The sequence below is a fragment of the Balearica regulorum genome, chromosome 1, assembly GCF_011004875.1.
Source record: "Balearica regulorum gibbericeps isolate bBalReg1 chromosome 1, bBalReg1.pri, whole genome shotgun sequence".
Lineage (NCBI taxonomy): Eukaryota > Metazoa > Chordata > Aves > Gruiformes > Gruidae > Balearica > Balearica regulorum.
The window spans coordinates 12237092-12264945 of NC_046184.1; the positions used below are offsets into that span (position 1 = coordinate 12237092).

The 27854-nt window shown below is 38.3% G+C and overlaps 1 protein-coding gene and 1 long non-coding RNA gene across 2 annotated transcripts in view; both read left to right on the forward strand.

The window, feature by feature from the left end:
• Positions 1-27854, forward strand: part of LOC142604867 (uncharacterized) — a 293244-nt gene that overhangs the window by 263848 nt on the left and 1542 nt on the right. The gene's annotated exons all lie outside the window — the stretch shown is intronic.
• Positions 297-27595, forward strand: GNAT3 (G protein subunit alpha transducin 3). Its single transcript, XM_010312663.2, has 8 exons — positions 297-1038; positions 7722-7764; positions 13046-13187; positions 16636-16793; positions 20660-20788; positions 24963-25092; positions 25299-25452; positions 26814-27595. Exons 1-8 carry the CDS (start codon positions 921-923, stop codon positions 27002-27004), a joined length of 1065 nt encoding a protein of 354 aa, XP_010310965.2. The 5' UTR covers positions 297-920; the 3' UTR covers positions 27005-27595.

The following is a 27854-nucleotide window of genomic DNA, read 5'->3' on the forward strand; positions in this document are numbered from 1 at the left end:
TTCTGTAGGACAGAATGAGTTAAATGCTTTGCCTCTGGCTGTCCTCATTTATCTTCTGACCTGAATATACATCTAACATCACTCAAACTGACCTGTAGGATTGTATTTCCCTTGAACATTATTTCCAGGCTAAACCTTATAAGCTCACATACTGTAAAGTCAGAGTGGTATTGACTATTACTGGTCAATGATTTTAAAATTCTAATATCATTTTCATGTTTGTATGATTTATATGCTTGAAATACTTTATAAAAAGTAAGTATAATATTAGAATCAATTATGGTATTGCACAGTAATAAGATTTATTTTGTTGAAATTCTTAATCTGAAGAGAAGGACCACAAAGAAAGTATTTTGGATCTTGTAGTCCTGACAGCAATTCTACTCTTACCCACTACCACAATATTACAGCAGAGTATATTTTCTCAATATACTGTTGACAACACATGCCAAACAGTATTGCTACTACATTGCATAAAATACTTCTATATTACTATTGCACTGTAAAGATTTTTTTTTTTTCCTTCAGGGCACTAACACTGAGTCACAAGCTGAAAAATTTTTCCTTTAGCTAGGCTATTCCCAGTTTTATTGTTTCAAGATATTCTGCACATTTCTTTGAAGCATGTGAAGCTGGAACCTGTCTGAAAAAGAACAGAGATGTATCCGGACCTTGAGTTTGCTCCTGAATGGATCACTTTAATTCTATGACATCATAACAGTATGTCTTTATGTCCCTATATAGCATCTCCAGATCACGTGACAGGTGAAAAAGGGACCGTTTGATTTGAAGGCTGAACAGCGTTTGAATGGGATTTTTAAATTTTCTTGAAGCACAGGCTGTTGCCCTTCTGAATTAAAGGAACTAGTCTGACAAGAAGCAAATCACCTGGACAAACAGAGGATTTTTAACATCTCAAGATGGGCAGTGGAGCCAGTTCTGAGAGCAAGGAGTCGGCCAGGAGATCCAGAGAACTGGAAAAGAAACTCCAGGCAGATGCAGAGAAGGAAGCCAGGACAGTCAAACTGCTACTGTTGGGTAAATAGAATAAAAATTGTTCCTAATGCTTTTCCATTGAGGGGTTATTTTGCTCTGGAATTACATTTCAGTACAGTGAACTTCCCACCTCTCACTATTTTATTTGAAGAAGACAGTCCTGTAATACCTACACAAAATGTTTTCTAGTTGTCAACGCTCATGAAGCAACCAATTAAGTCACAAGGAACAGGCTGAAAATGGTCTTGTCACTGCATGTATTCAGCTTTAAATATTATAAACCCTTGACTTTGAAAAGATTTGAGAAATTACTTACACAGAATATAGCACAGACTTATCTTTTTTTTTTTTTTTTCATGGATCTATACGCATTCATTTGCAGGATTGAGATAACTGGTTGCACAGAAAATCCACAGGTGTCACAAGGTATTGATATTGTTTATTTTCCAAACTGTTGCACTTCATTTTTTTACAGAAGCAGAAAGTCACTTGGAAGGGCTTTTTTCAATGTATAAAAATGATATTGTGGAGAGTGGAATGGAAGGTAATGAAATGAGATGAATACAGATGAATATTCTCACAGACTACTACTTCTAATCCACACTATGATCAATTTATTAACAGCCAGTGGGTGTAATGGCAAAAGAAAAAATATTTTTTTCTTGATATAGCTTTAGTCTTCTCTCTTTTTTTTCCGTGGTACTGTTTAGCTTACAAGAAATATCCAAGAGCACAATAACACTGGCACCATTTTAATATTTTTCTTCTAGCAGTATGATGCCTGCTATGACAGTTTATACTGGTTTCACCAAATTAATAGAAAAACTTTGATCATTGAAATGTTTCTATTTTTTCCCCATTGTAACCACGATGCTTACAAATGCTTTTAAACTGACATTTATTCAGACTTAGCCAGATCTCTTCGATCTGTAAATCGGCTTAACTGTATTGTTTTGTATCTTATGCAAAAAGTCTATTTATACCTGCTGAGAATCTAACTATTCTTAATAAAGAAATAAGAGAAAAACACAACCATGCAGGTTTCTCAAATAATAATAGGAAAGTAGCAGTTTGATACACTCTATGTACCATCAGTTTTACACTTTATGTCCATCAGTATTCAGATTGCGGTTTACAGAGCCTTTCAGTCCAATAAAAAATATGAAGATTTTCTGTGCCACATTAATACAAAATATTGCCCCTACTGAGATAAGTTTGAGTTGGTCAAAAACAAAAATTATATTTTCATTTAAGCTTTCATAAAATTTCGATACTTTCTATACACTCTTACAAAAAAGAATTGGTATATTGACTTCAAACCAGGATCTATCTACTCCAGCATGCTATCTCCGATATTATACAACACTGGTATATGAGGAAGACGTAAAAAATCCTTAAGAGGAATTCATAGGATAAAGAGGAATTTATAAGATATGTAGTTTCAGGATATATTTTGATCTTCAAGTCTTTATGTCTTGGCAGTAGTACTGGAGGCTGTCTTACACTAGGACACAAACTAAATTACCCCTCCCAGAACACATGTATGTATTTAGTATTAAGAACTTCAGTTTTTCATGTTTCCCACTGTATAAAATCAGTCTTTTTCTGACACTATTAATATTGCATTCTCAAGATAACTTTAGTAAAAGACTTTGAGATTAATTGTAAGCTATGTGAAAAAGACTTCTAGTTCATTCATTTCAAATCTGAAGATATTTCAGTTTCATCAACTACTATTTTCATGAGATAAGATGATCATCAGAATCTGAAATACTTTTGCTGAAGTCTTCTTTATAGCATATATTTCTATAATATCTTCCTTTATTCATGTCACACATGATAAAGATTCAATTTGTCAGTGGGTAATGTTTTGGAAGATTTTTTCTTCTGGGAACTGTTATGACAAATCACAAGGAGCCAAGGTAAAAAACGTTGGGGAAAAGAAAAAGATTATACATTTAACAGCTTGATTTTTTTTTTGTTCTTAAAAAAGCAAGAGGTGAATAAAACATAAGTCTGTTTTGAGCCTATTGCACAGCCAGAGTGAAAGTGTCTCTTGAACACCTGGAATCATAGAAGCTGAAGCAATGTGTATAAGGGGCACCATATAGTCCCTTCCATAGTCAACCAGTGCAATGGCCAGATAGGAGAGGATTAAATCTACTGTGTTCAGATCTATACCCGTTATCTTTCCATACCTCTGAGGTGATCTCAGAAATGATTCAAATTTTGCACTTCATAAATCAAGGGCAGCTCCATTCAAGCCAACCAGCCTGGTCCTCCCCTAGTCCTAGGTTTCTGTTCATTCTGACCATACATTGCCTCTTTATTATGGATCAGATGTCACCATTGTTTCTTTTGCAGTAGGCAGATTGGTAGAAAATACTCAGGGAAAAAAAAAGGATATGTATATCATATTTTTTTTAGTATGATCATTATGTTATTACTCTTAAAATGTTAAAAAATATATATATTTTCTGACCATTTCCTGAGAGGATTATTTAATAGGTAGTCTGGTCTCTCTGGTCCTCCAGTAGGTCCCTTCACAAAAATGAAATTATAACCAGAAACCAAAGATACCATATTTGTTTACGTTAAGTTCCATGATCTGGGCAAACACATTATCTGTGTTGACGTGATAACTTACAGTTTATATGACATACTCATATAAACTGGAGGAGGGGGAAAATTATGCCACTTTCTGACATTCCTCACAAGATGTCCTTGAGCCAGGAGGGTTAAGTCCTCTGTGCGACATGTTCCTATGTTGTCAAGGCCATCCCACCCCCCATCCACAAAACTAGCATCTACATATTTATACTTCCAAAACTCCAGATTGTTCCAGACTCATAAAACAAACTCCAAGGTGAAAGTTTTATTTCCTTTGTATCAGGGCCATATCTCGCCTACCACATCACACGCAGATCAGATACTTTGTAGGAGGCCAGCTTGCAGTTTCCTTGTGTGCAAAGTACAGCGCACATGCAAAATGTGGCCAAAACAGTGATTTTTCACAGAAATAAGAACTTAGCATCAGTTTAAATAATCATTAAAACTTTAAACATTTCTTTTCAAAGTATTAGTCCCTGGCCTCACTGTCTACAGTTTTCAATGGTGGGATACAACTCACCTCATCTGAGCTGATTATCCTCACCTCATTTTACTGAGAAATACTCACTTTTAGGGCACAACTTACCCAATTTAGTTTAAATATCCACTTTAGGGTGACAAAAAAAAATAAATGAAGTTTTCTTTTTGTTTGTTTGTTTGGTTGGGTTTTTTTAGTTTTAGAAGCAAATATTTTTCTCCACTGACTAAAAAAGGTCACTGGTAGGCAGCCTGAATGTAGAAATTTATTGTACAGACATTAAAACCAGTTAAATGAATCAAACTCTGCTCAGTTACCATAGTACTGAAGTCAGGCTTAAGTTCCTGTTATTAACACCGGCATTGGAAGAAAAGACTTTGAGCACAAAGATGGCCCAATAATCCTATTGACTGGAATACACTGATTTTCTTTTTTTGAGGGTTGAGGGAGGGGCAGCATTTAAGGACCTTATTCAAGAGGGTTAGATTTTAGATCTTTTCTCTAGTTTCTTTCTCTCTGGAGAAAGTTTGTTGAGTGTGGTAAGAGGACAAGGAAGATACGATTTCCAGTCTAGTTCACAGTTTCCAGAGCTCTGAGCAGCACAGACAAGGCTCAGGCAGAGGTGTGAAAACTTTTCTGATTTTAATTTGAAGAGTTTCTTTTCCTGCTTTTTGCTGGTTTATGTCATTGTTAGTGGCTTTTGTGACAAATTTCAAACAAAATATTCAGGCAGTAGGTTTTTTAATTTTCTTACCTTTACTTCTGGAAACTTTCCTAAACCAAACCTTTACTTCCACATAAGTAATAACTGTAAAGAGATAATAGCTCTTGCTCTGAGACACAGAAGCAGCTTAGTATATAAAAAGAACCTTCTCCAACAGCTCAGCACATACCAATATTGAAAGGCGCTTGTAGTCTCCCCAGTTTCCACAACTATTCAAACAAATTCTGCTTAGAAAAACAGTAACGTCAAGTTACAGCTGAGGTCCTGGGTTCCGTTCTCCTTTGAATTTGAGAGATTCTCACCAGCTTTCAAGCACCTCCAGTTATTTCTCCATTTCTGCTCTATGTGCCTTGGTGGCCTGCAGGAAGGGGTCAGGCAGTCCCGGAGCAGCAGAGCGACTCACGCCAGGCTGCTGGGGGATGGCTCCTTTGCAGCTGGGTGCCTGCAGCCACGCCGCACGGCACTTCTTCTCGAGTCTCTGCACGACCAGAAACATAATGGGCTTGGGACATGGGGTGCTGTTCACAATATTCAAACCAAGACCAGAGGCAGGTTACAGCCTGCCAGAGCACTGTGTGTACAGCACCACGCTGAAGGTGGATGTGGCATGCCCCGGGGCATGGTGAACCTGATCTCCGGGAAGAAGTGTGGGAGCAAATTTCCATCAACTTTACTGGCAGTGGGGACATCTTCAGCTCCCAGGGGTGAGGCCAGAGTTTCAGGCATTGACCAAGATTTCTGTGCCTTTATTTTCTGTGTCTTTATCCATCTCAAGGAAACCTGGCATCCAAACAGAGACAGAGAAATCAGAAGTAAATTTGAAAAAGCTAGAAGATCCTAAATATGTGAAATGCAAAATACAGGCTATGGCATATTATCACTGGTCCCTATCAGGCTGAGCTATAAATCTTCACAGAGGCAGGGAGTTTTTCAAAAGCCAATTAAACTTTCCAAGCTTCAGGACAGGACTACGTTTGGCCTAAGCATTCCTCTTGTACTCAGAAAATCTAGGCTCAATTATAATTGCCCTTTTCACTGCCTCCTAAAGGGAAGCTACCTTCAGCTCCCCGTGCAGTCAGGTAAGGGCGACCATGATGCACTCCTGCTGTTCTTTCTGTGAGCAGCAGACTACTGCGGTGGGTGGAAACGCAGCCTTGTCCCTGCTTGCCTGACCTGGGCCCCTGGCCAAAGGAGCAGGCTGCTCAGGAGGGGAAAGGAAAAAAAAGAAGCAGGTGCAAAGTAAATTGTTTCTGACCCATTTCCCGGGGTGCAAATGCCGCTACAACTAACACGATACTCCGGGGTGAAGCCAAAGTCTGAGATTCATCTGTTGTTTAGATAAAGGCATTGCTGGATCATAAATTAAAGATGAGCAGAGGTAGAAAAATGCACGCAAAAGATATAAGTTATGCCTCCCACACTATTTTAACTTTGTTTTTCAGATCTGGAAGGGAGGTTCATTTCTGTAGTATGTTTCCTGGAATCTTTCTATGAGGTGAATGTCTGACTTCTCAGCACAGCCTGCTCTCTTCCTTACAAAAAGTGTAGCAAACACCACCTTGCCAAGAGGGCTTTACAAAGTTCTTCAGAAGGGTATTGAAGTGATAATAAATGATCTACAGCAAATTTGCATTTTTTCCAAACTGTGGCAGATGGCAGCATCAGCCCGTTTTGCATAGGCTCGTTTTTCTCTCACACTTTCTGCCGTTTACATCATGGGTTTTAGAAAATGCTTTGCATATGGTTTGCTGTCTGTTGTGATTCATTTGGGTAAATTAATCCCTGTCATTTAAATGTTATTAGCTTTACAAAATCTGTTTGGAAAATCTGTAATCAGTTTGTTCCATTCACTGAGAAGCCCTCAGTTAAAATAGCTATGCCCCAAATTTCCTCTTTTGACAAAAGTATTTGACACCGTCCAGTGAGGTAAATGATAATGTACAAAGAGAAAAGCAGTGATGAATCCTGTCCCATGGATTCACAGCCAAAGTTAAATCCTCTCTTCAGGTGCTTACAAAATCCAGCTCTTGTTTGGCAGTTCTTGCCAAGCCTCACCACTCTCACTGACAGATGATAGTCACCCGCACTGATTTCCAAAGAAGGTGGTTTGCATGAGACAAACTTTCCATGAGACAAGGGCAAATTAATGGTACGTAATCTGACCAAACCTATGCCCTAGTTCCACAACTGGCTGTGCAAGCAAATGCCCGTACCTCCCCGCCAGCTATGGGGATTTCCGCAGAATCGCTCCCAAGCTGGATCTGTTGCATTGCTCTGCAGGTTTCCCACCTCCAATACTTTACAGCAGAAGAGCACAGGGCAAATAAACTGACAAAACACCAGTGTCAAGAGATTTGCTCATGTGCTGCCTCTGCATCAGGAGCAAGAGCGCACGTAAGTCTCCAGGCTCCGTTTTTCCAGTTGCTCAAAGAGATTGGCTAAAGAGCATGGAACTGGCTGGTTTGGCTTACGAAAGGTCATGATACGCATGATCATTACGCATGACCATTACGCATGAGCAGATACAAACCATGTCATGAACAGACATGTCTGGGACACTGCCAGAAGCTGTAGTTTGTTCATGTTTTTCTGCCCATCTTCTAGACATGAAATCAAAATATGACCCATATTTTATTTCCTTGCTAATTAAAGAGTCTGTATTTTTCTCTTAATTGACTCAATGTTCCTTTTTTCCAAATGTCCTTTTCCTTTTCAGAATTAATGCTTTCACCAAGATTTCATTCTTTTTAAGTCTGAATGGACACTAGGGAGGGTTATAGTTAGTACAATGGAGATCTACAACATCTGTATGTCTCTTCACAGATACAAAATTCTGTGCTCCAGAGAGTTAATTTTAATTCTTGCTACTTACTCATCTATCAATCACTTCTTCTCAACATTCCCCTTCTGCAGGTGCTGGAGAGTCGGGAAAGAGCACTATTGTGAAGCAAATGAAGTAAGTATGTGAATAGTCATATCCGTTGTTGAATTTGGTATTTGTAGTATAAGCTACCTAGCTAATGCCTTATTACAATATTTATGCTTATTTGAATAAAATGCAAAGAAACATTATTCAAATCAAGTTCTCATTCAACCACATAAAGAAAAACACAAAGTGACTAAAGACACACAGCTGGATTGGTAAGCAAACACACAGTAATACTTGCACTCAATTCCCTAATAGTATCTGATGATCGGCGACTTGGGCACCATCCTGACCCACAGACGGAATCACTGTGTTTAGTAGCCCTCAGTTAATTAATGCCTATGTTTCTCCTGAATCTTTTTTTAACCAATGTAAACTAATAACATCCACAATATTCTATGGCAAGTAGTTCCACAGTTTAATTACATATGATGTGAATCATCTCTGTTTGTTCAATTTTAATTTGGTCTCTATTAATTTCATTTGATTTCCTGCATTGCAAGAGAAAATACGGAAGTATTCACATTGTATAATAGTGCAAAGTCTTTTTTTTTTTTTTTTCCCTCCAAACTGGCCTCTGTAGATCATTCTCCATCCCCACAGTGTTATTCCAGCTCCTGCCAGAGGTCAGAAAGATTGTTCTCAGGTCTCCCACGGGCCAGGTGACAACATTTTGCCACCAGCCTACGCAGTGAGCAGCTGCTACCCATCATCTAGCATGGGTAGGGACAATCATGAGAACTGCTTTTGTCAGGAAAATATCACCCCAAAAATTTTTGATACAATAATCAGTCTGGGAAAAAAACAGGCTGTACAAGCTCACATGCAGAAATCTCTGTTCAAATTTGGACTGAATATCTGGCTAGGAAGATCTTGTGACCGCACCATAAATCTACTGCAAGAATACTTGTAGATGTTTATTCAAAGTGCACATGGTGCAACACAGATTGAAGTCAATAGTTTTATTTCCCTTGGCTTCAGAAGGAGGTCAAATTTGTTTGTGTGTGTGTGTGTCCATTTACAATTTACTATCATAATATTTTTACATATAGTAAAACAGGCTAAAACTAAATTCGGTCATGTTGTTCCTTTAAGGGTAGCCAAAATACTAATCTTGCATCTGGTTTTGAGTTCAAGAGATCTTACTTACACTGGCAGCAAAAATCCTCCTTTACTGTGTAACCTGGTAAAATATTGTTGCTGTATCTAGCCTTATGTCCATAGACAGTGTCCAGGTCTGCTTCCTAGACCTGTCCAAACACAGACAAAAATTACACAGGCATTGCAACTGTTTACACATGACCCCACTTTGTAGGTACCAATCTCTCGTGTAAAAATCAAGCAGACTGATTTACGAAAGCAGTAATATTATTCTGAATTTAAGTTCTCCTGTTTCGTACCTTCACCAAAGCACTTCAAAGAGTTAAGTAAAAAATATTATGTCATAAGAGCAATTTTCTACTATTTAAGCAGCTCATTTTGTAATAACACAGATTCAGAACATTTATCAAATACTTTGCTAACTTTTTTGTTCCAGTTAAAGGGCAGATAATTTTATTTCTGTTTTGAGTTCCAATCAGGAGACCCTCCCTACTGAGCAAACCATTGAAATTTGTGCTCAAAGGTTCCCCAAGTAGGAGCAGAGTAAAGATGTTCCTCTGACCCGAGCACTTTAAGGTGGCTGATAACCCTTAACTGCATCAAGGAGGGGGCAGAAAGCTGCAAAGCTGAGAGGTATCTTTAAATAACCTGTGCATTTATTAGTTGACAGCCTGATCACAAATATGAATTATTTTACAGGAAAACTGTTCATGAAAATTATCATTTTTCATATAAAATGCCATCTTTCTATCACAACCAAGGACTTTTTTTAAGGGAATTTTTTAAGTAAAAAAAAAGTATCAGTTATTAATTTTTTCAGTGAAGCACATTTTCTAGAGAAGACTGATAGCTGCTTACAAAAGAAATAATTTTGCCAAAAATACAATTTTCCACCAAAACCAGGATGATTTTACTCCTGTTAATATAATTTTCTAATTCATAAACCTCATTCTTTCCAGACTGAAGATTTCAATCAAAGTTAAATCCTTCCGCTAAGCTTTCAACAATATCTTCTGATGCTCAAAATATAGATATGCTGCAAGGCCTTAAAAAGGCTATGATGGTTATGAGCGATAACAAAAAAGGAAAGAGAAAAAAAAAAAGTTTCTATAGAGCTCTGTGCTTCTGACTAGATAATTTCCAATGTGTAATCTAACTTTTTTAAAGCCAAGTTGAGTATTTCTGTGCTATGCTCTAAGTTAGCAGTACAAACCTACTACAAATAATTCAGTGAATGAAAAGTAGGAAACAAAATATCTGGTAACTCATTATGCCTGTCGAGACTGAATCAACTCCACCTGTCTGGTGAGAAACCCTCCTTTTGTGAAAAAACCAAACAAATGAAAAAATCCCTTAGAAACACCAAATACATAGGAGACTAACTTTTTTCCTCCAACAGAAACATAATTTAGATATTATGACCAGTAGACTAACACCTCATGCCTTCAGCATCTTGCATTTATTTTTTAAAGGTTGTTTATTTTTTAAAGGAGGATCAGGGAACAAAATTTTCCATTCGCTAAAATGTTCCTTCTGGCCATACAAGATGTCAGCCTGTTTTACAATCCTTCCTTAAGAATGACAGATCTTTAATAAAAGCATCAAAATTCACTAGTGATTTAACAGGCTGGCTAACACACCTTCAGCCAGAAGACATAAATATATTATTTAAAAAAAAAAAACCCAGCAACAAAACAATCAATCAAACAAAAAAACCTTGAAAAGCCTCAAGCAAAACCAAGTTTTCTTTCTGTAATTACAGAATCTAGTTTTATTTCAGAATCTTACATTTTCTTCCTTCCTTTGTTCTTCAAAGTGAAAGCATGAAAATACAATACAGCCATTTGTGGACTGTGTTAGGATCTTTCCTTCTGTCTCATCAAAGATTTTTGCAGTCACAGACAAAACACCCAAAAAACCCAGAAATCCTGTTATGGTCACCACTGTGAGACAGACAAAGTAGTTAAACCAAGTTCATGTACTTACAGAACAATAAAATCATATAATTCTTTTGATTGGAAAAGACCTCCAAGATCATCAAGTCCAACCATTAACCTAGCACTGCCAAGCCCACCACTAAACCATGTCCCTAAGCACCACTTCTACACATCTTTTAAATACCTCCGGGGATGGTGACTCCACCACTTCCCTGGGCAGCCTGTTCCAGTGATTGACAACCCTTTCAGTGAAGAAATTTTTACTAACATCCAATATAAACCTCCCCTGGCACAACTTGAGGCCATTTCCACTTGTCCTATCGCTTGTTACTTGGGAGAAGAGACCAACCCCCACCTGGCTACAACCTCCTTTCAGGAGTTGTAGAGAGCGATCAGGTCTCCCCTCAGCCTCCTTTTCTCCAGGCTAAACAACCCCAGTTCCCTCAGCCACTCCTCATAACACTTGTGCTCCAGACCCTTCACCAGCTTCATTGGTCTTCTTTGGGTTTAGGTTTCTATATATTCTATTCTGTTATTTACAGAAAAGCTGCTGCTTTCACAGGTAGTAAGGGTAAGAGTAAGAAGAATATGCTTAAGTACCAGTGCGAGGTTCAACATTGATGGCAGCTGAAATTACTTCCTGTTAAAGGTGACCCAACTCATTAAAGGAGGCCACCTACATCAGTAGGGAGCTCTGAGCTCCATGGTGCTTCACACGCAGGACGTTGTTTGGGCCATCCCCAAGCAGCAATCCAGAGTATCCAGTGCACTATTGTGGAGCTACATTAGACTCCACCAAGTGGTTAAGCCTCCCCTCTGAACAATTCCTATTATTCCATTCAAATCACTATGTTGACACAGGAATACATGGATATTTCAGAGGATGGAAAAAAAAAGTTCACTGGTATACAAACTGCATAACACAGCTCTTCTTTTTCCTTCTCCCAAGTTCAACAGGATTCCTTTGGATCTTGAAGATTAGCTTGACTTCACACTGAAAACAGCATGCAAAAAATTGAAAGCTTCAAAACAGAGTTCTAGAAGTGACTGGGGAAACATTTAGAGAACCTTTTTTTCCTACAGATGCTATTCCTACAGACAAAAGAATGCAACTTTTGAATTCTCTGATATCCATAAGTGAGAGAGATGTTAAGATACATTCAAATGTGATCTGGGTTTTGTGTGCGTGTGAGGAATTATTTTCTGACAGGGCTGACTTCTCCCCTTGAAGGGAAAGTCTCCCCAAGACACACACCTCTACTCACTCTGGGTTAACCTTTCACAGACCCTTTCACATCAGCCCTTTCTGCTCGTATAGCTTTGTCCAGACTGTATCTCTGGCAAGAAACAGGGGAAAAAAACAAACCACAAACCCCAGAAATTATTTATTTAATAACCTGGCCTTCATCTCTGAACAACTGAGGTGAGGAAGAATAGACCCTTGGTTCCAGCAGCAGCCAAAGCAGTTTGGTGTCTGTTCATGGAGAGTATGCTACACCAAAACAGGTGGTTTTCATCCTTCTTCACAACTCATGGAGAAATATGTCTCTGAATCATAACATAATCTGCACACTGATCATGGAGAACTTTAACCCCATGCCATTCTCCAGTCAAGGACGATTATGAAATTATAATCCCTCTGTCAGAATTAGATTAATTGAATTTGACTGCTAAATTTCTTTGTCCTCTAGAATACAGGCCAAATCCTTGGAGTAATATATGTCCCCAAAGCCTGTAGATAACAACAGTAACACTAGAAATTGTAACTGATGTACAAAGAAATATTATTTTTTCTTGAGGAAGTACCTCACAGTGTAGAAATATTTTTTTGCTAAAGTTTTTCTACTGTAGGTAAGATTCTGGATAAAAATGAGAATGATTAAACAAGCAATGTGACAGCCCATGACTAATATTGTTGATTCCAATAGTAAAAGATTCGGGATCTGAATGCAGCTGTGCAGCATACCCTGTATCCATAGGAATGGCCCTGGATTCATACATTATCTTATATTGACCCACAAGGCAAAAAAGCTATTCACTGAATCTGGGAAGTGAAAACCTAGCCTCATAATTTTAACCTAACATAGCTGCAGAAACTGCTGTTTACCTGTTCCAGCAGAATAGGCAGATCAACCATTGATAAATGCCTTTCCAAGGGCCAGATGGCTTCAGTTCTTTCTCACGCTGACCACAAAACATCTGATCCAACTTTTCATTAAATTCTTTTCTTTTAATGCATGCCATAACCTTTTTGTTTTCTATTTTTGCACCAGGATCATCCATAAAGATGGTTTCACCTACCAGGAACGCATGGAGTTCAGATCTATCATTTACAGTAACGCAGTACAGTCTATCCTGTCTATTGTGAAAGCAATGACTAGGTTAGGAATCAGTTACGAAAACCCTGCTAGAATTGTGAGTATGACGCTCTTTCTCTTGAAATAAGCATTAGAATACATTTTTTGTAATGTAATAGTAGAGACTAGTGGAACAAAAAGGGTTCAGTATTTGCTTTATGACAGTGAAAACTAAGTACTGCTTGAGTTGTATGAGACAAGGTGTCCTATCTTATTTTTATTTTCTCAAGACTGAGACTGATGTCTGAGGTCTAACCTCTGCATAAACTGCCATTTTGCTTGTTACAAAAGAAATGGTCAACTTGCAAAGACATAAGAAAGAAAAAAAAAAAGAGAACCTTTTCTTAGCTGCTTAGTCATTTATTTATTGCTATTGGGAAAATTAGTAAGTATTTCCCTTTCATGAACAAACTTTGGGGTTCAGTCACGTAAGGAAGGGTCATCTAGACATGTTGGGAACATTTCAGTTTGGCATCGTTCCTGGAGCAGAGACCCCCCTTTTGTACGGAAGCAGCAGGGGCACGTTGGCACCGCAGAGAAGTGGACTCCGTCATTCCTGACACGGCTAGCAACTCCATGCACAAGTGCATAGAGGAACAGCCACACTAAGAAGACCTGCTATCTTCTGAATTTTCAGGGACAGAAGTAAAGGAAAACCACATACTTTTCTTCTCAGTGCACTAATTTAGTCTATTTGCCTGTAACTCAGACCTTGCAAAGAATTTCTCAAAGGCCTGTCAGAATATCAGCTGTTTTCAGTTTCAGCAAATTCTGCCTATTGCCTAGAGATTTATCTTAGAGGAAATTACATGTGCTTATCTGAGAGCTTTTCTTGTTCCAGAAGTCTACATTTCATTAGAATGATATGTGGTACTTTGACCTAAAAAATGATAACAAATGCTTCAGAGGTTACTAAAGCTCATAAGGTCATTTGACAAAATAGAAACTAAAAGTTTTGTTCCTGTATTCTTTTAAGGGTCCATGAATGCAAGTCATTCAAACAAACCAAATGGTGCGCAAAAGCAGCACACAGAAAATAGGCCCATGTGAATGTGCTGTGCCTTGGCAATTGTGTCATTGTGATAGACACATGTATGGCATAAGGACCCATCTACCGGTCTACGTGGCCTAAGACAGCTGAACCCTGCAGCACGAAGCCACGGGTCCCGGCTCGGCCTCTACTACATACTGCGTGGTCCAGACTCTGTTTGCCATCTGCCACTGAGATGTGTTCTGCCTGTGCCACGGTACTTCAGCCTCTTTTCTCAGCCCTGCCAAACTTCCCAAGAGGTTTACACATGTTCAGCCATCATTTATCATCTATGCCCATTTCATAGACATTACTTTCAAGGCATTTCACAGCCTGGCAAACTGAGAATTAAAAATTTTTTCTTAAATAGCCCAGTTAATTTCTTAGCATTATATATAACCAAATGCAGCATATATAGCTTTTGTAAGTTTATCATTTATAGCAGAGTAAGCCCACTCTCACTGTCATTGGCAGAATAGGCCTCCAGGAATACCGCTGAATACACCTGCATAAAATATTCGCGGTGCCTGCCTTCTTTTCCCCCAGAACCACATAAGAGCAACCTGGATGTGAGTTTTAAAGAAAACAGAAATTTTCATCACATTTATTTGTATCGCCACTAAATATTGCCCTTTCTTCCAAAAACAAACTTAGCTTTCATTTTCTGTAATCCTAAGCTATTTATAAGCTTGAGTTGTTTTGATATAAGCTTCATCTGGACTTTGGTCTTGCTGTGTTCTGGTCCACGTTTAGCTGCTTAAAGTCATCTAGCCCAAAGACTGGGCTTATCTTGGGCCCAAAACCAACGGGTTTATCTATGTTCCAGGACTGCCTGCAAGTATCTCCTGAAAGTGCCTCAGCACATAATTTTGAACATCTGTTCTGGGGAGAGAGGTATTTTTTTCTTCCTAAAGAGCCATGACAATCTATTTTTAATTTGAAAATCATCTAAGTCTCTCTAAATGCCAGAGAGAAACAAAACATTATATAAATCAGGGTTACGGTAAACTCAGCCTGCCGCTATCTTCCTTTATTACACAAGCATCAAAATCCACAGTCGCTACCTTTGGCGTAATAATCAATGAACATTTACCGTACACCTGGAGGTTCTGAGCTCAAGGCTTCTTGTTCTTCAAATCGAACAACGTAGCAGGATAGCTGCAATCATTAAATGATATGTGATATGTTGAAGGAGAGAATATTCCCACTCTTATCTGGAAGCTGAACAAGTGTGCGCCCTGGAGAGCAGCCTGGGAGACAGATGAGGGGCACACGCCAGAACGCAGGACTCGGTTCTGCTGATCCTTGCACTGAGCAAGTGCATCAGGCATGTAAACGGAGATGGTGCTGTTTCATGTAAAACCACAATTGTATGGCTGGCCTCCTTCCTCTTTCAAATGAAGGCCATTCTCTAGTGGTGATTTCCACCTTTTCTCCTTTTTCTCCATGCTAACTCAATTTCTGCAATATTTCAGAAAACCTACAGTGTTTTATTTTTGATCAGTCTCCCACTTTTATAAAACTTCCATAAACTGCAATTTCTGTTGAAACATAAAGATATAGTGCATTCCTAAAATAAATGTTACAAATTATTGTGAAGATGTTTTCTATTTTTGAATACAACATACTCCCTGCCAAAACAGTGTCTGTCAGAATCCATTTCTACTTTTGCAACTATTGACTGCACATCACTTCAGTTGTCTACTTATACGGCGAGGAAGGAATTATATTCTATAATTATCCACTGCTGTGACAGTGTATCAAATGACCCTATTTTAATCATGCTTTTTATTTACAGTACATTCCTAAGATGTTAACCAACGAAAATAAATATTTTTAATGTAATAGATCACTTGAAGTCTTTTGGGATTGACTGCAAAAGGAAGATATTGCAGACTAATACATTTAAAATATTTGGGATTTAATTCAGTTACAGATTTCTTCTTCCCCAAATAAAAAAAAAAAAAAAACAAACATATAGGAAATGCATTCACTAGTTATATTCACTTTGTCACACTTCTCACTGTGGCCTAAAGCTAGAAATTTTTTCTTCCACATATATTAACAAATATATTTAGCTATATATTTCTGCTTTGATATGATATGATATGTTTAAGCTTTAAATAACCTTTATAATTTAGATTTTGATACCCCACTTACAATAAAAGCTTTCTTTCCAAGTTGGACCTTTTGTGAACACCTATTGTAAGATGACACTGAGCCCTTGTATGAACAAAACAAAACAATAAAAAGAGGAAAACTCTGTGTATCACAATTTAAGTCTAACCTTGGCACTAACTAAAGGGAAGTGAGCTTGTAAAAGGATGCATATATGCACAGGCAAGCACAGGCCCCTGGAAAAATCCATGAAAATGAGAAATTTTTGCCCCTGCAACTCATTGTAAACCAAGCATGTCTTCAAGGAGGTGCAGGGGCACAGTGTGTTTGCATAATATTTACTGAAATCTCTCTGTAGGAAGATGAAACAAAACTGTGTGCGATGGCAACAACTCTGGAGGATGGTGAGATGTCTTCTGAATTGGTTGAACTCATCAAACAACTGTGGAGCGATGGCGGGATCCAGGCCTGCTTCGCAAGGGCAGCGGAGTACCAGCTCAATGACTCGGCAGCCTAGTAGGTGACACCAGCTGCAGGTGCTGAACAGCTGGCTATTACTGTAACGGACAGCATAGGAAGGCTTGTGACAATAACCCTTCCCTGCGTGCAGAACAGCCTATGAAAATGATCGCTTATTAACCTGAAAAAGAATGAGGGGGTTTGGTAATATTTATAATATATTAGAAATGTTTAACTGAAGGAAACAAGTGAAAAGAAGGAACAACTTGTTTCTGTGAGTTTGTTTAAATTATAAAAAAAAAAAAAGTCTCTCTCTAGGTAATTCTAAGATTGACAAAATGAGGGAAAAAGTGCATTGAAACAGCTTAGGTTTTACTTTGAATGTATACATTTCAAGCTGCTAAACATAACTTTGGAGAAAACTATAAACACTTTCCTCAGCTAACGTGACTGCACAGACGGGTGTTCCCTGGGCCATTACCATCTCAGCATCCAGCTGATTTTGGCCAGTGGTGCTGCAGACGCCTCAACCTGATGGCCCCAGTTCCCTTTCTGTGGCCTGGGAGATGGGAAGCAGATAAGTAGGGGACTAGGGCTGCTCAGGTCCACGAAGGGTCATCATTCAGCTGGAGCACATGTCCTAGCTTAGATGGAGTGAGTAAGCTTAGACTTGTCAGGAGTCCTTGGTTTTATTGTTGCTACAGCTGTTCTGGCTGGCTACAGCGGTTATGCTCTGCTTTTTTCTTCCCAATCTCACACAAGACTGACAAGGGAGATGTGACCTGGGTCGGAGTTTTCCTAGAGTGCATAAGTCTGACTCTAGACCTGGGGCAGAGGGCTGTTCCAGCTGAGATCGATATCTTCCAAGATCTCCAACTGGAGATCTCTGCTCCTGCAGCTCCTCCTACAGGCTGAGGGCACCTGCAGAGGGAAACCTCACGAGGTGTCCCTTCTACTCCCCACAGAAAGGCACGATTGGAGCCAGGCAAACTGAAGGCAGCAATAGCTCACTCACTGTAGACAGTAGAAGGGATATTAAAAATTCTTCATCTCTTTGTATCTTTAAAATAAGAATGAAGACCTTTCTGCAAGACACCTAAAGAAAGAAAATATTGCCTGTGTTGATTTGTGACTCATTTGGCAGTATTTTATGACAGCCTTGTATTTCTATAGCAATAGTATAGAGCAATCTTTTGTTTCCTCACATATCTTTTCTGACAGGTCACACTGCAGTTCCCAGCTCTAAAAGCCCATAGCAAGTCAGCCATCATAATTAAAATGACAAACACTTCTTGAAATTTAAAAAACCTACAACCAACCAACCAAACAAACAAAAAACTAATGCAGAAAAAAAAATTAATTACCTGTCTACCAGCTAACATTCTAGTGTGTACACAATGCCTGGCAGATTAGGTTTTGTTGCCTAAAAAGAAGATAGTCTAAAGTAATTCCCTCTCAGTGTTATGGGTTGTGTCATGTTTTAGCCTGCAATATGTTTCAGTATTTAAGGGAGCGAGTATAGACTGTAAAGGAGCCAATAATTTATTGTTAGAGTTACATTAAAACCAACAGTGATATGTTTTTCATCTGCTTGAATGTTACCAAAAATCCTGCTAATCCTCTGTCTTCATCTTTCAGTATCTGATGCTTCTGAAAATCTAACCTTTGGCTTTGAACCATTAAAATCAACTTAATTTTTGCCCTTGTTGCTGGGCTTCTAATGATCAGTTCAAAACCAGCCAGAGTCAATCAACCATCTAATGCTACATTTCAATTTCTTTTGACACCAAAATCCTCCTTCTCAGCTCCTGTGGATCAGCTCCTACACATAGTACTGATTTATACTGTGTAAACTCTGACTTTCTGAGGTTATCTTCCCTGAGTCTTTTCATTATTAATTCACGCTAATGAAGTTTGATCAGTTTGATCACTGCCTTTCCTCTGTGTTTTTTAATGGAAAAAAATAAGATCTTCTGAATAACAGAAAAAATAACAGAAAATATGCCAAATTTGGCTGGAATTTCTTCCTTAGACTCACCTGGAATTAATCCTGTTTTAAGATGGAGCGATGGGTAAGGAAGGGGCAAAATCAGGATTATAAATCGTGACCTTAAATGTTATTGTATACCTACCAGTAGTACATGGTGCTTCTTGCTTGCTCAGTCATTTCCCTCTCAGGATAGGATTCGTGGCACCTAATTCAAGCCAAGGAAAGATCAGGCATTTAGACTAACTTACTACTTTGCCCTTCTCTTTGGCCAGCGGGGAGCCGGCCTGCAGATTGTTCCCCTGGAGCTGCTCACAGCTCTAAGAAGAATCTTAAGATGCCTCTCTTGCTCCATTAAGTAGATAATTAACTTGGTCTAATTCTTTATGCAACTGCAATTGACTATGTTGAATTAAATTTAGGTATTTGTGACTAAGAGCTATCGGATCTTTATAATTAATTTTTATGGACACGTGTATATTTTAATGCTTACATGCTTTATAAACTGCAAAATGTTTTTTGTTTCTGCCTTCCACAAAGGTGAGCTGAGATGAGTTTGCCTCAGGCCCTACTCAGAGAACCAGAGCTATATTGATTTTTTTATTTTTTTTAAACAGATCATTTCCTGGACCCAAATAATGAGCAAACATTGAATTACTCAGATCAGCTTCAGCTCTGCTTGCTGAGTGGATTCTGTCTACTCAACTTAAACTACAAAAATCCCATTGCCAAGCATTACTTACAAATCTCCATATAGAAGATTCTAGCTTTTTTGAATTTATTTTATTTTATTTTATTTGTTACAGATGTGTTAAATATTGCAGAGAAAGATGATGAGCAGTGAGGCTTGTTTTTGTAGTTGTCTGGTTAAACCGAACAGCAGAACTTCATGCTGGCCAGACTTTGTGTTACAGAAGAAGAAAAAAAAAAAGGCATGAAGCCTAATAAACATTTGAGAGACTGAGTTTTGTTTGTCAGAAACAAAAGGCTACAAATGGAAAGGTGCCAACTGGGACACCGAAAGCTTAAAAAATGCTTCAACTATTGTATGAGGTTTCTTGCTTTTGGCTTTGTTCTTCATTTGAATATTAGTAGTTAACATGTAGGAAGCTACCCAAACCTCACCTCTTATTTTCCTTTTGTCAATTCATGAGCTCTTTACAAAGAGTCCTAGACCAGCCAGTAGGATTCATAGACTCTGTCCAGCCATTTCGAGGAAGCTGCATGGCCCTGGAAGAGACAGGTGGTGGTAGGACAAGAACAAGCTTCAAAGCTCTGGTTTGGATTCTCACTTCATGCAGACTTTATCTCTGTATGGCAGACATAAAACCAGAAAATCCACTCTTTTCCAGGGGTGTGTGAGAATACTAACCTAGGGGGTCCTCAGCTTCATTGAAGCTTCTGGGTTTGATTATAAAATTTTTTTAAATCATCATGTACCTTCCTCTTGTAAACTGCAGGGAAAGCAGCCCCTAAATCTGAATTCCTCCAAAATATTACACTCTCCCTTTCACTAAGGAAGGAAAATACTGTTACAACAGGTCTGATGGGCTGTGATAGCTTCTGTTCAATCTGCTTGTGAAAGCTGCTTGTGGTTCTGCCCCTGCGGTAGCAACTCCCACTTGCAGAAAGCAAATGGACAAAAACCCCTTTCTCACAAGGCGTTTTTTTAACATCCCTGAGGAAAACAAGGATTTTCCTGAACTGAAATTCGCACTTCTATATAAAAGGGGAAAAAAAAAAAAAAAAAAGAGAAAAGAAAAGAAAAAAAGAAAGGCTCTGGATCGTGGATCTAGGTTGTATAAAAACCAATAGTATTGTATTTAAATGCGTTATTTACATAAACTATTTAAAAGCTGCTCAATGTCAAGTGATTATGTAATGTTCATTTCATCTTTTGAATTCACCAAATGCCATTTCTTTTTACTCTCCTTAGTTACCTCAATGATTTGGACAGGTTAGCAATGCCAGACTATGTGCCTACTGAGCAAGATGTTTTGCACTCTCGAGTGAAAACAACTGGGATTATCGAGACTCAGTTCTCTTTCAAGGATTTGAACTTCAGGTACAAAAAACATATTTGACAGTTCTCTGTGGGTTTATCTTTCCTGAGTTTTTCCTTTCAAAGGTACTGACCTATTATAATATTGGTAATCCCATTGTGATATCCTTGAATCCACTCATTTAATATTTCAAAACAGCCAAAAAAGCAAGATATTCTAGTACTAGTACTCCAACTTTAAGCATATAATGGACTGTTATTAACAGATCTCAGAATATCGGGTTCTAAAAGGACATTTTTACATAGGTAAGTGTCTAAAAAGCATTATTTGTATCCTGTCATTTGAATAATTTTGTGACGTTTATGAAATTTGCCTACCTAAATGTCCTTAACAGCATGCAAAACATTTGATGACTACTAATTTGCATGCACTCTCAACCTTTCACTCTCTTCTTTTGAGAACGGAAATAACTGCTCTTAACACTGGAATGCATTACAGTTGGCAAAAAAATAATAATTTCTGTCCCATGGGAAATTTCAGCATTAGGATGCATGCCTTCATGCTCATTTAAGATGAAAAGCAAAACGTTTAGAAAAAAAATCTTGAAAATTATGTCTCTGAGAAATTTGACTGAAAATAATTGACATTTTCAGATACCGAAGATTTTGTTATGCTTGGTGAACCAATTAAAAATGTTTAATTCCGTATGAAAATGTATTTGAATGAATTATGGTAGTTTCAGTGTTCTATAATGCTTTTCTCTATGGACTGAATTTCATTTAATTCTTAATTTAAAGGCTGGGATGCATACTAAGGGATGTAGTCTAGACAAGAAACTCTGTAGAGATAGATATGTAAAGTACCAGGTTTATAACTTTTACATTTTTAATTGGGCTTGGTTTTTTCTCCTCGTGGCAATTAAACGTCCCCAAAACCATCTATGTCTATGCTACCACACAGATGCTTTGACACAATGGAGATTACATCTAGAAAATAACATTCTGAAGTAGATGCCCTATAAATAAATTGTTATCACCTATTAATACACTGATCACTTGTGAAAATTCAGCACTTACTTACCTACAAACGCTATGGTACAATGTCATAGACATCATCTTCTTTTTCTCTGATTGTTTCCACTTTGTACACTCAAAGTCTGAGCACCTTCAGTTACAATCAAAGTTTAGGTAAGAAATAAAATCAGGATGGAGAAAGAAATCATCAGAGTGGAAACCCTCTTTGACATGAATGCTACTAGTCCTGATATTGGAATACCAGAACTAGCGTCTAGGTCCAACTGAAATGCAGCACAGCTGAGAATTAAGTCACCCGAATGTCTGTTAACAAGAGGAAGGCTCCTAATGCCACCACAAACACAAAACCCCATTGTGTTTGGCCTCTCTGCTATGCATCACAGCAGCGTTGTTTGAGTAAATTCATTGGTGGTTTTAAGCACTTCAGTAATATGAGGTAAAATCACTGCAAAATAGTCTGAGGGCTTTGAGCTGCTGTAGGGATGCAGAGCAGCTATAAATCCATCTTAACCAGCTAGTTACTGCTACCTTGCATTGCCAGAGCAATGGAAAACAGCTGGGGGATCCTGATGAGTCTGCACTTAGTTTGATAAGTACCATAGAAACATCTATAAAGAGAGGAATAACACTTCCACATTCAGAGTGAGTTTTGGTTGATGTACTTAAACAAAGCTTGGGGTCACAAGCCATACATGGATAAAAAGAAAACATTAACAGATGCTTTATTCAGTAAACACTCGTCCCTCTTCTGAAGTGAATGAGGCAGAAAACATTTTGTATCCATGCAGTAAAACTCTAAATCCAGTACTGCTCCAAGGAACTGAATTACAGCTGCACAGACAACATCTCTTGTTATTTGCTATCTCCTTAGACGTTACTTTGCTGGTTTAGCAGAATTTAGCTTTCTTGTGCTCTTCAATTTATTTCACTAATGTTGACTTTGATTTCCAGAGCTCAGAATATAAATATTTTTTAAAAGAAGGTCTGATCTTCCTAAGTCCTCTCCTGCTGTCATTTCCATTGATGTGCTAGGAAGAGTTGAACTGAAATCAGGCAAGCTTTATTTTAGTCTTCAGGTCTCACTATATGTACCGTTAGGACAAATGAATACACAGCTAGTCCTGTATCTGTAGCTAAGTTTTCCAAGAGCAGTACTGGGAAAATATAGAGCTTTCAAGACTAACGTTGACTGTCTTAGTAAAAGAAAAACATCACCTCAGAAATACATTTTCTACTACTCACAGAGGAACTTCAGTTTTACATGTGCACGTTAAGTTTTGAGCTGACATGAGAAGTGCTAAGCAAACTAAGGTTAGTACAACAAAAACTGCCCAAAAGCATTGCCTCTAGCCTTGATCTTGTCCTATTTTAACTGACTTCTCAAGAATATTCACAGGGCTATATGCTAAAAGCTTGCAGGAAGCAAATACAGTTTCATATGATTATGTATGCTTACAAAACTTTACTGCAGACCAAATTTTGAAGGTTCCCCCCCGCATAAGCTTGATTTCAGAGTTACATAACACAAATCAAGGAAGACACGTAATGGCAGGTGACTTTGGGGCACTAATCACAGCCAAAAGTCAAGATGCTTTATTCTTACTGACCTCATTCTTCAGCAGGCATACTGAACTCGGTGAAGATATGCTTGGAAGAATGCCATTACTGTTATCAAAATCTTGCTCCACAACAGCTTCCTGATTTCCTAATAATTCAAATTATAGACACTCAATTATCAGACAAAGAGATGAAATGTACTAGAAAAAAAAAATATATAAATCTCTGATTACTCCTCAGCTGCAGAAACAGTTCACATGAGCACTGGGAAGGGTTTCTAAGGTTTTCTTCTAAGCAGGATGAAAAATGATAAACTATAACCTTTGTTTCCATCAGCTGTATTGCTGATGGTGAAGAAAATGGAGGATCAATATACTGCAAAAAATGGTGTTTCAGTAACAACTTATTCTTGCTCTTTTTATTACTGACACGATTTTTTCATACTGAATCCCAATATTTTCATTGCTATAAAAATTGAGTTGTGTTTAATTTTCAGATATCGCAGGATAGACAACCAGAGAGTAAGATCTAATGCATTTTCTTGAAGGGATAATGCAACAGGGGATTAGGTTTTACAGTTTTAACAACAGGCAGCACACAGAAAAGTCATCATGCACACAAGGAAACAGAAAAATTAAGGGTAGCATAAATTTGATTTTTAACATGTTTTTTCTCTTTTCTAACGCACTTGAAAAATGTTAAATTTTGGCACCTTTTATGTCAGAAAAGCAGTGAAAAGAAAGCCCATCCCTTATCATTGAAGAATTCCAAATATATGTAGGAATTTTGAAAGGTAGTGCAAAGCAGCACAATGGGAGCTTTGACAACAGCTCCATGTCAGTTGGGCCCTAACTAGGTCCCAGATAGGTATGCTCAGTTGGCTTTGGACCCCATATAAAGACTCCATAAAAAGTTCATATGACTCTCCCCAAACGTAGCAATTTCAGGCAAAGACTGAAGGAAATTAATGCAGAGGAGGACAGCCCTACATTTTCCTTTCTAGAAATGAAGGGAGTCCTGCTCCCCATGAATTACTGTTTAAGCAGCAACTAATGAGACTGGAAGGGCAGAGACCCTTACGCACAAATACATGCTGCAGGTTATACTGCTAGCTAAGTGATCGTGCCAGGGCAATGAATAGATTGCTAACTATAGATCTATACCAGCCAACTAAACATAGCCGGGGGTCAACCCATGACCAGCTTCCAGTCATATGCCTTATTGACCAATGTGTCAGTTTGCTACAAGCAAAATTATGAAGTAACAAATGACTGTGGATTTGAGGGTCTTTTGTCAATGCTTCATGTATGAACTCTGTCCTGAATAAATCCTCGCCGGCATGGCTTAGTCCTGCACTGAGCTCTGATGCAGAGCCCCACTTCCTCAACATGGAATCCCACCTGAAAGCACTGGATGTATTTCCTATATGCAGGTATTTAAGCCTTTACGTTTCATTTCATGCCCAATACAAAGCCATAAATACTAGAGTACTCCTTGCCCTGTTGGGATAGAAACAGACCAATATTTGGAAAAGCCAGATATTTGATTGTCGTTCATCTCCAGTTGCACTGGGCACATTAACAGCATGACTACGTCCTTATTAGTTAGTACTTTACATTGTACATATGTTATTTTTTCTGCAAAGGATGTTTGATGTGGGTGGACAGCGATCAGAGAGAAAAAAGTGGATTCATTGCTTCGAGGGAGTTACTTGCATCATATTCTGTGCTGCACTCAGTGCCTATGACATGGTTCTGGTGGAAGATAAAGAAGTGGTGAGTCAGAAGAGACAAATAACCCTTTTTGCTGCTAAGTTTTAATGTACTCTCTGATGGCATATCATAACTATTCCTGTTCCCTGATAACCATTTAAAGGCTATTGTGCTGTATTGGTTCTTGCCAGTAAAGAACATTACAGTAAAAATGACATATGGGGATGGGATTTGCCAGTCTCTCATGTTTACCTTTTGCATCTCAACAGAACAGAATGCATGAAAGCCTTCAGCTGTTCAACAGCATCTGCAACCACAAGTGCTTTGCAGCCACTTCCATTGTGCTGTTTCTAAACAAAAAAGACCTCTTTCAAGAGAAAATAACAAAAGTTCATCTGAATATCTGCTTTCCTGAGTATAATGGTAAGTTTGGGATTTTCAGAAGAAAATAGATTCAGATGATTAGTGTAGGCCATACATCGAAGACTGAGACTGGTTCAGATCACCTATATATAACTATTTAAATACTAAGCATGTTTTCTGAGCATCTAGCCTTTCTCTCAAAAGAATGATATGAGATAGATATGGCCAGAATCCAATGTTTCACCTACTCCTGATGCTTCTCCTGGGGTGGGATCATCTCTCTCTGGAGATGCTTATTTCGGATGAACCCAACCAATATTTCAGTACAAGTCAGTGGCTTATCACTCACACACACCATAACTGAATCAAAGTTTTTTGTCCCTACCTTGAAAATCCATTCCATAAAGGAAGACTGCCTCTTGTTGTATGTCACAGTAGTGTCTACTGGAAATAAAAACCAGCAGCTGTTCCCAGCTGATGTAAGAGAATATATGAGGCTATGTCAGAGAGAAAAAACAAAATCTGATGGTACTTTATTATTAACCTAATGTATTTGGGATAGGAGTGTCCAGAATGAAGCATACTTAAAGCAGTATTATTATTAGAAGACACGTTCTGTGCACTTCCTGAAAACCAGCTCCTTCACTCCCTTTCTCAGGACACATCAGCACAGCAACCCAAAATTGCTCAGTGCTTCACTGGGATAATCAAACGGTATGTGCTAGAGTCAGTGAAGCTATGCCACTGTACACTGCCTGAAGCCTCAGAGAGGTCGGGAGCCAGCACAGGCCCTCAGCAGCAGCCTGCCTCGGGAGTCCCTGCCTGCTCCAGGCACACAGTGAGCCCGCAGTACCAGTGTTCACACCTGCTGTTGTTCTAAAGTACTACCGATAGACAGAGAAGCTGTATGAAGAAATTATGACCTAATATATAAGCATCGGTATTTTTCCCTTTTTCCTTCTTAACTTCTTTATCTCTGCATTTTTGTACTTCCTACCAATTTTGTCTGCTATCTACCTGATTCCTTTTGAATTTATGCTCCCTCCTTTTTTCTTCTGTTTTTTCTCACTTTCTGCTCTGTCTCTAAGGTCCTTAACTGTTTCACACTGACTTAGTCAGGATCATATAATTTCAGAAATGAGGACTTCTGGTTAGGCATTGAAATTTAAATTTAGGTGAGCAGTTTAGATACAAAATTTCCATACCTAATGCATGAAGTTAATTCCCTTTAGAAACAAAAGGAAGGAAGGAAGGAAGGAAGGAAGGAAGGAAGGAAGGAAGGAAGGAAGGAAGGAAGGAAGGAAGGAAGGAAGGAAGGAAGGAAGGAAGGAAGGAAGGAAGGAAGGAAGGAAGGAAGGAAGGAAAGAAAAAAAAAATTGTTGAAATGTGTCTTCTCTTTCATTTACTGTTCTCTCCACTAGGACTAAATACATTTGAAGATGCTGGAAATTACATCAAGAAACAATTCCTAGACTTGAACATAAGGAAAGAAGATAAAGAGATATATTCTCACCTGACATGTGCCACGGACACCCAGAATGTAAAATTTGTATTTGATGCAGTCACAGACATAATAATCAAGGAAAATCTGAAAGACTGTGGGCTTTTCTAGCCATTCATTCCCTTGCTCACAGCTTGACTTCATCTCAGCCCACTTTCCTCTCTTCATCCTGTGTGCTGACTTCAGTCAGCTGCTTCCCAAAAAACTCTAGGGAAGAAACAATATCAGTTAGGCTTTTGTTAGGTGTCAGTTGAAGCCTTGGGTATAGCCTGAGCATTGCAGTTCAATGCTAACTTTCTGTATGTCATAAGAAGATTGAAAAAAATGTTCCTGCTTCACAGAGATGCCAGCCACTGATAAATTCTACTGGAATCAAAGGGAAATTCCTATTTTAATCAGTATGATTTGAAGATAATCAGCACTTCTCAGGAAACTGGGGACACCTCAGTATCCTGTGTTTTCTAGTGATGGGACAAAAAAGATAATATGTAACAGATAACTGACTTTTATTTATATTTGAAGCCTTAAGAAAGCTATAGCATTAAACAGTATCAATAGCAAATTTCCATTCAGTACTGTCTTGTTTTCATGTTACATACACAACTAAAAATGACACACCATTAATTCAAGAAAGGCAACCCCCCCAGACTTAACCGGTGTATGACAAAGAGCAGTGCAAATCAGAATGTTTAATTATGCTCTTTTGTAAGAAGAGCTGAGGGACACGTACATAAAAGCTGCACATACATAAAATTCACAAATGCTGCTATCCAGTTTGGGAAAAAAAAACCCCACAGTACAATGAAAGCAAGTTTTTTGAATCCCTAAGGCAGAAAAAAAATATTATAGTAACTGCCAGTTCCTGCATAGGTCATAAAGGCAAGTTGAAACATTTTTTCATAATAATTAAAAATGAGACTTTTTTTTTTTTTAATAATAATTAGTAGTCTTGCTGCTGGAC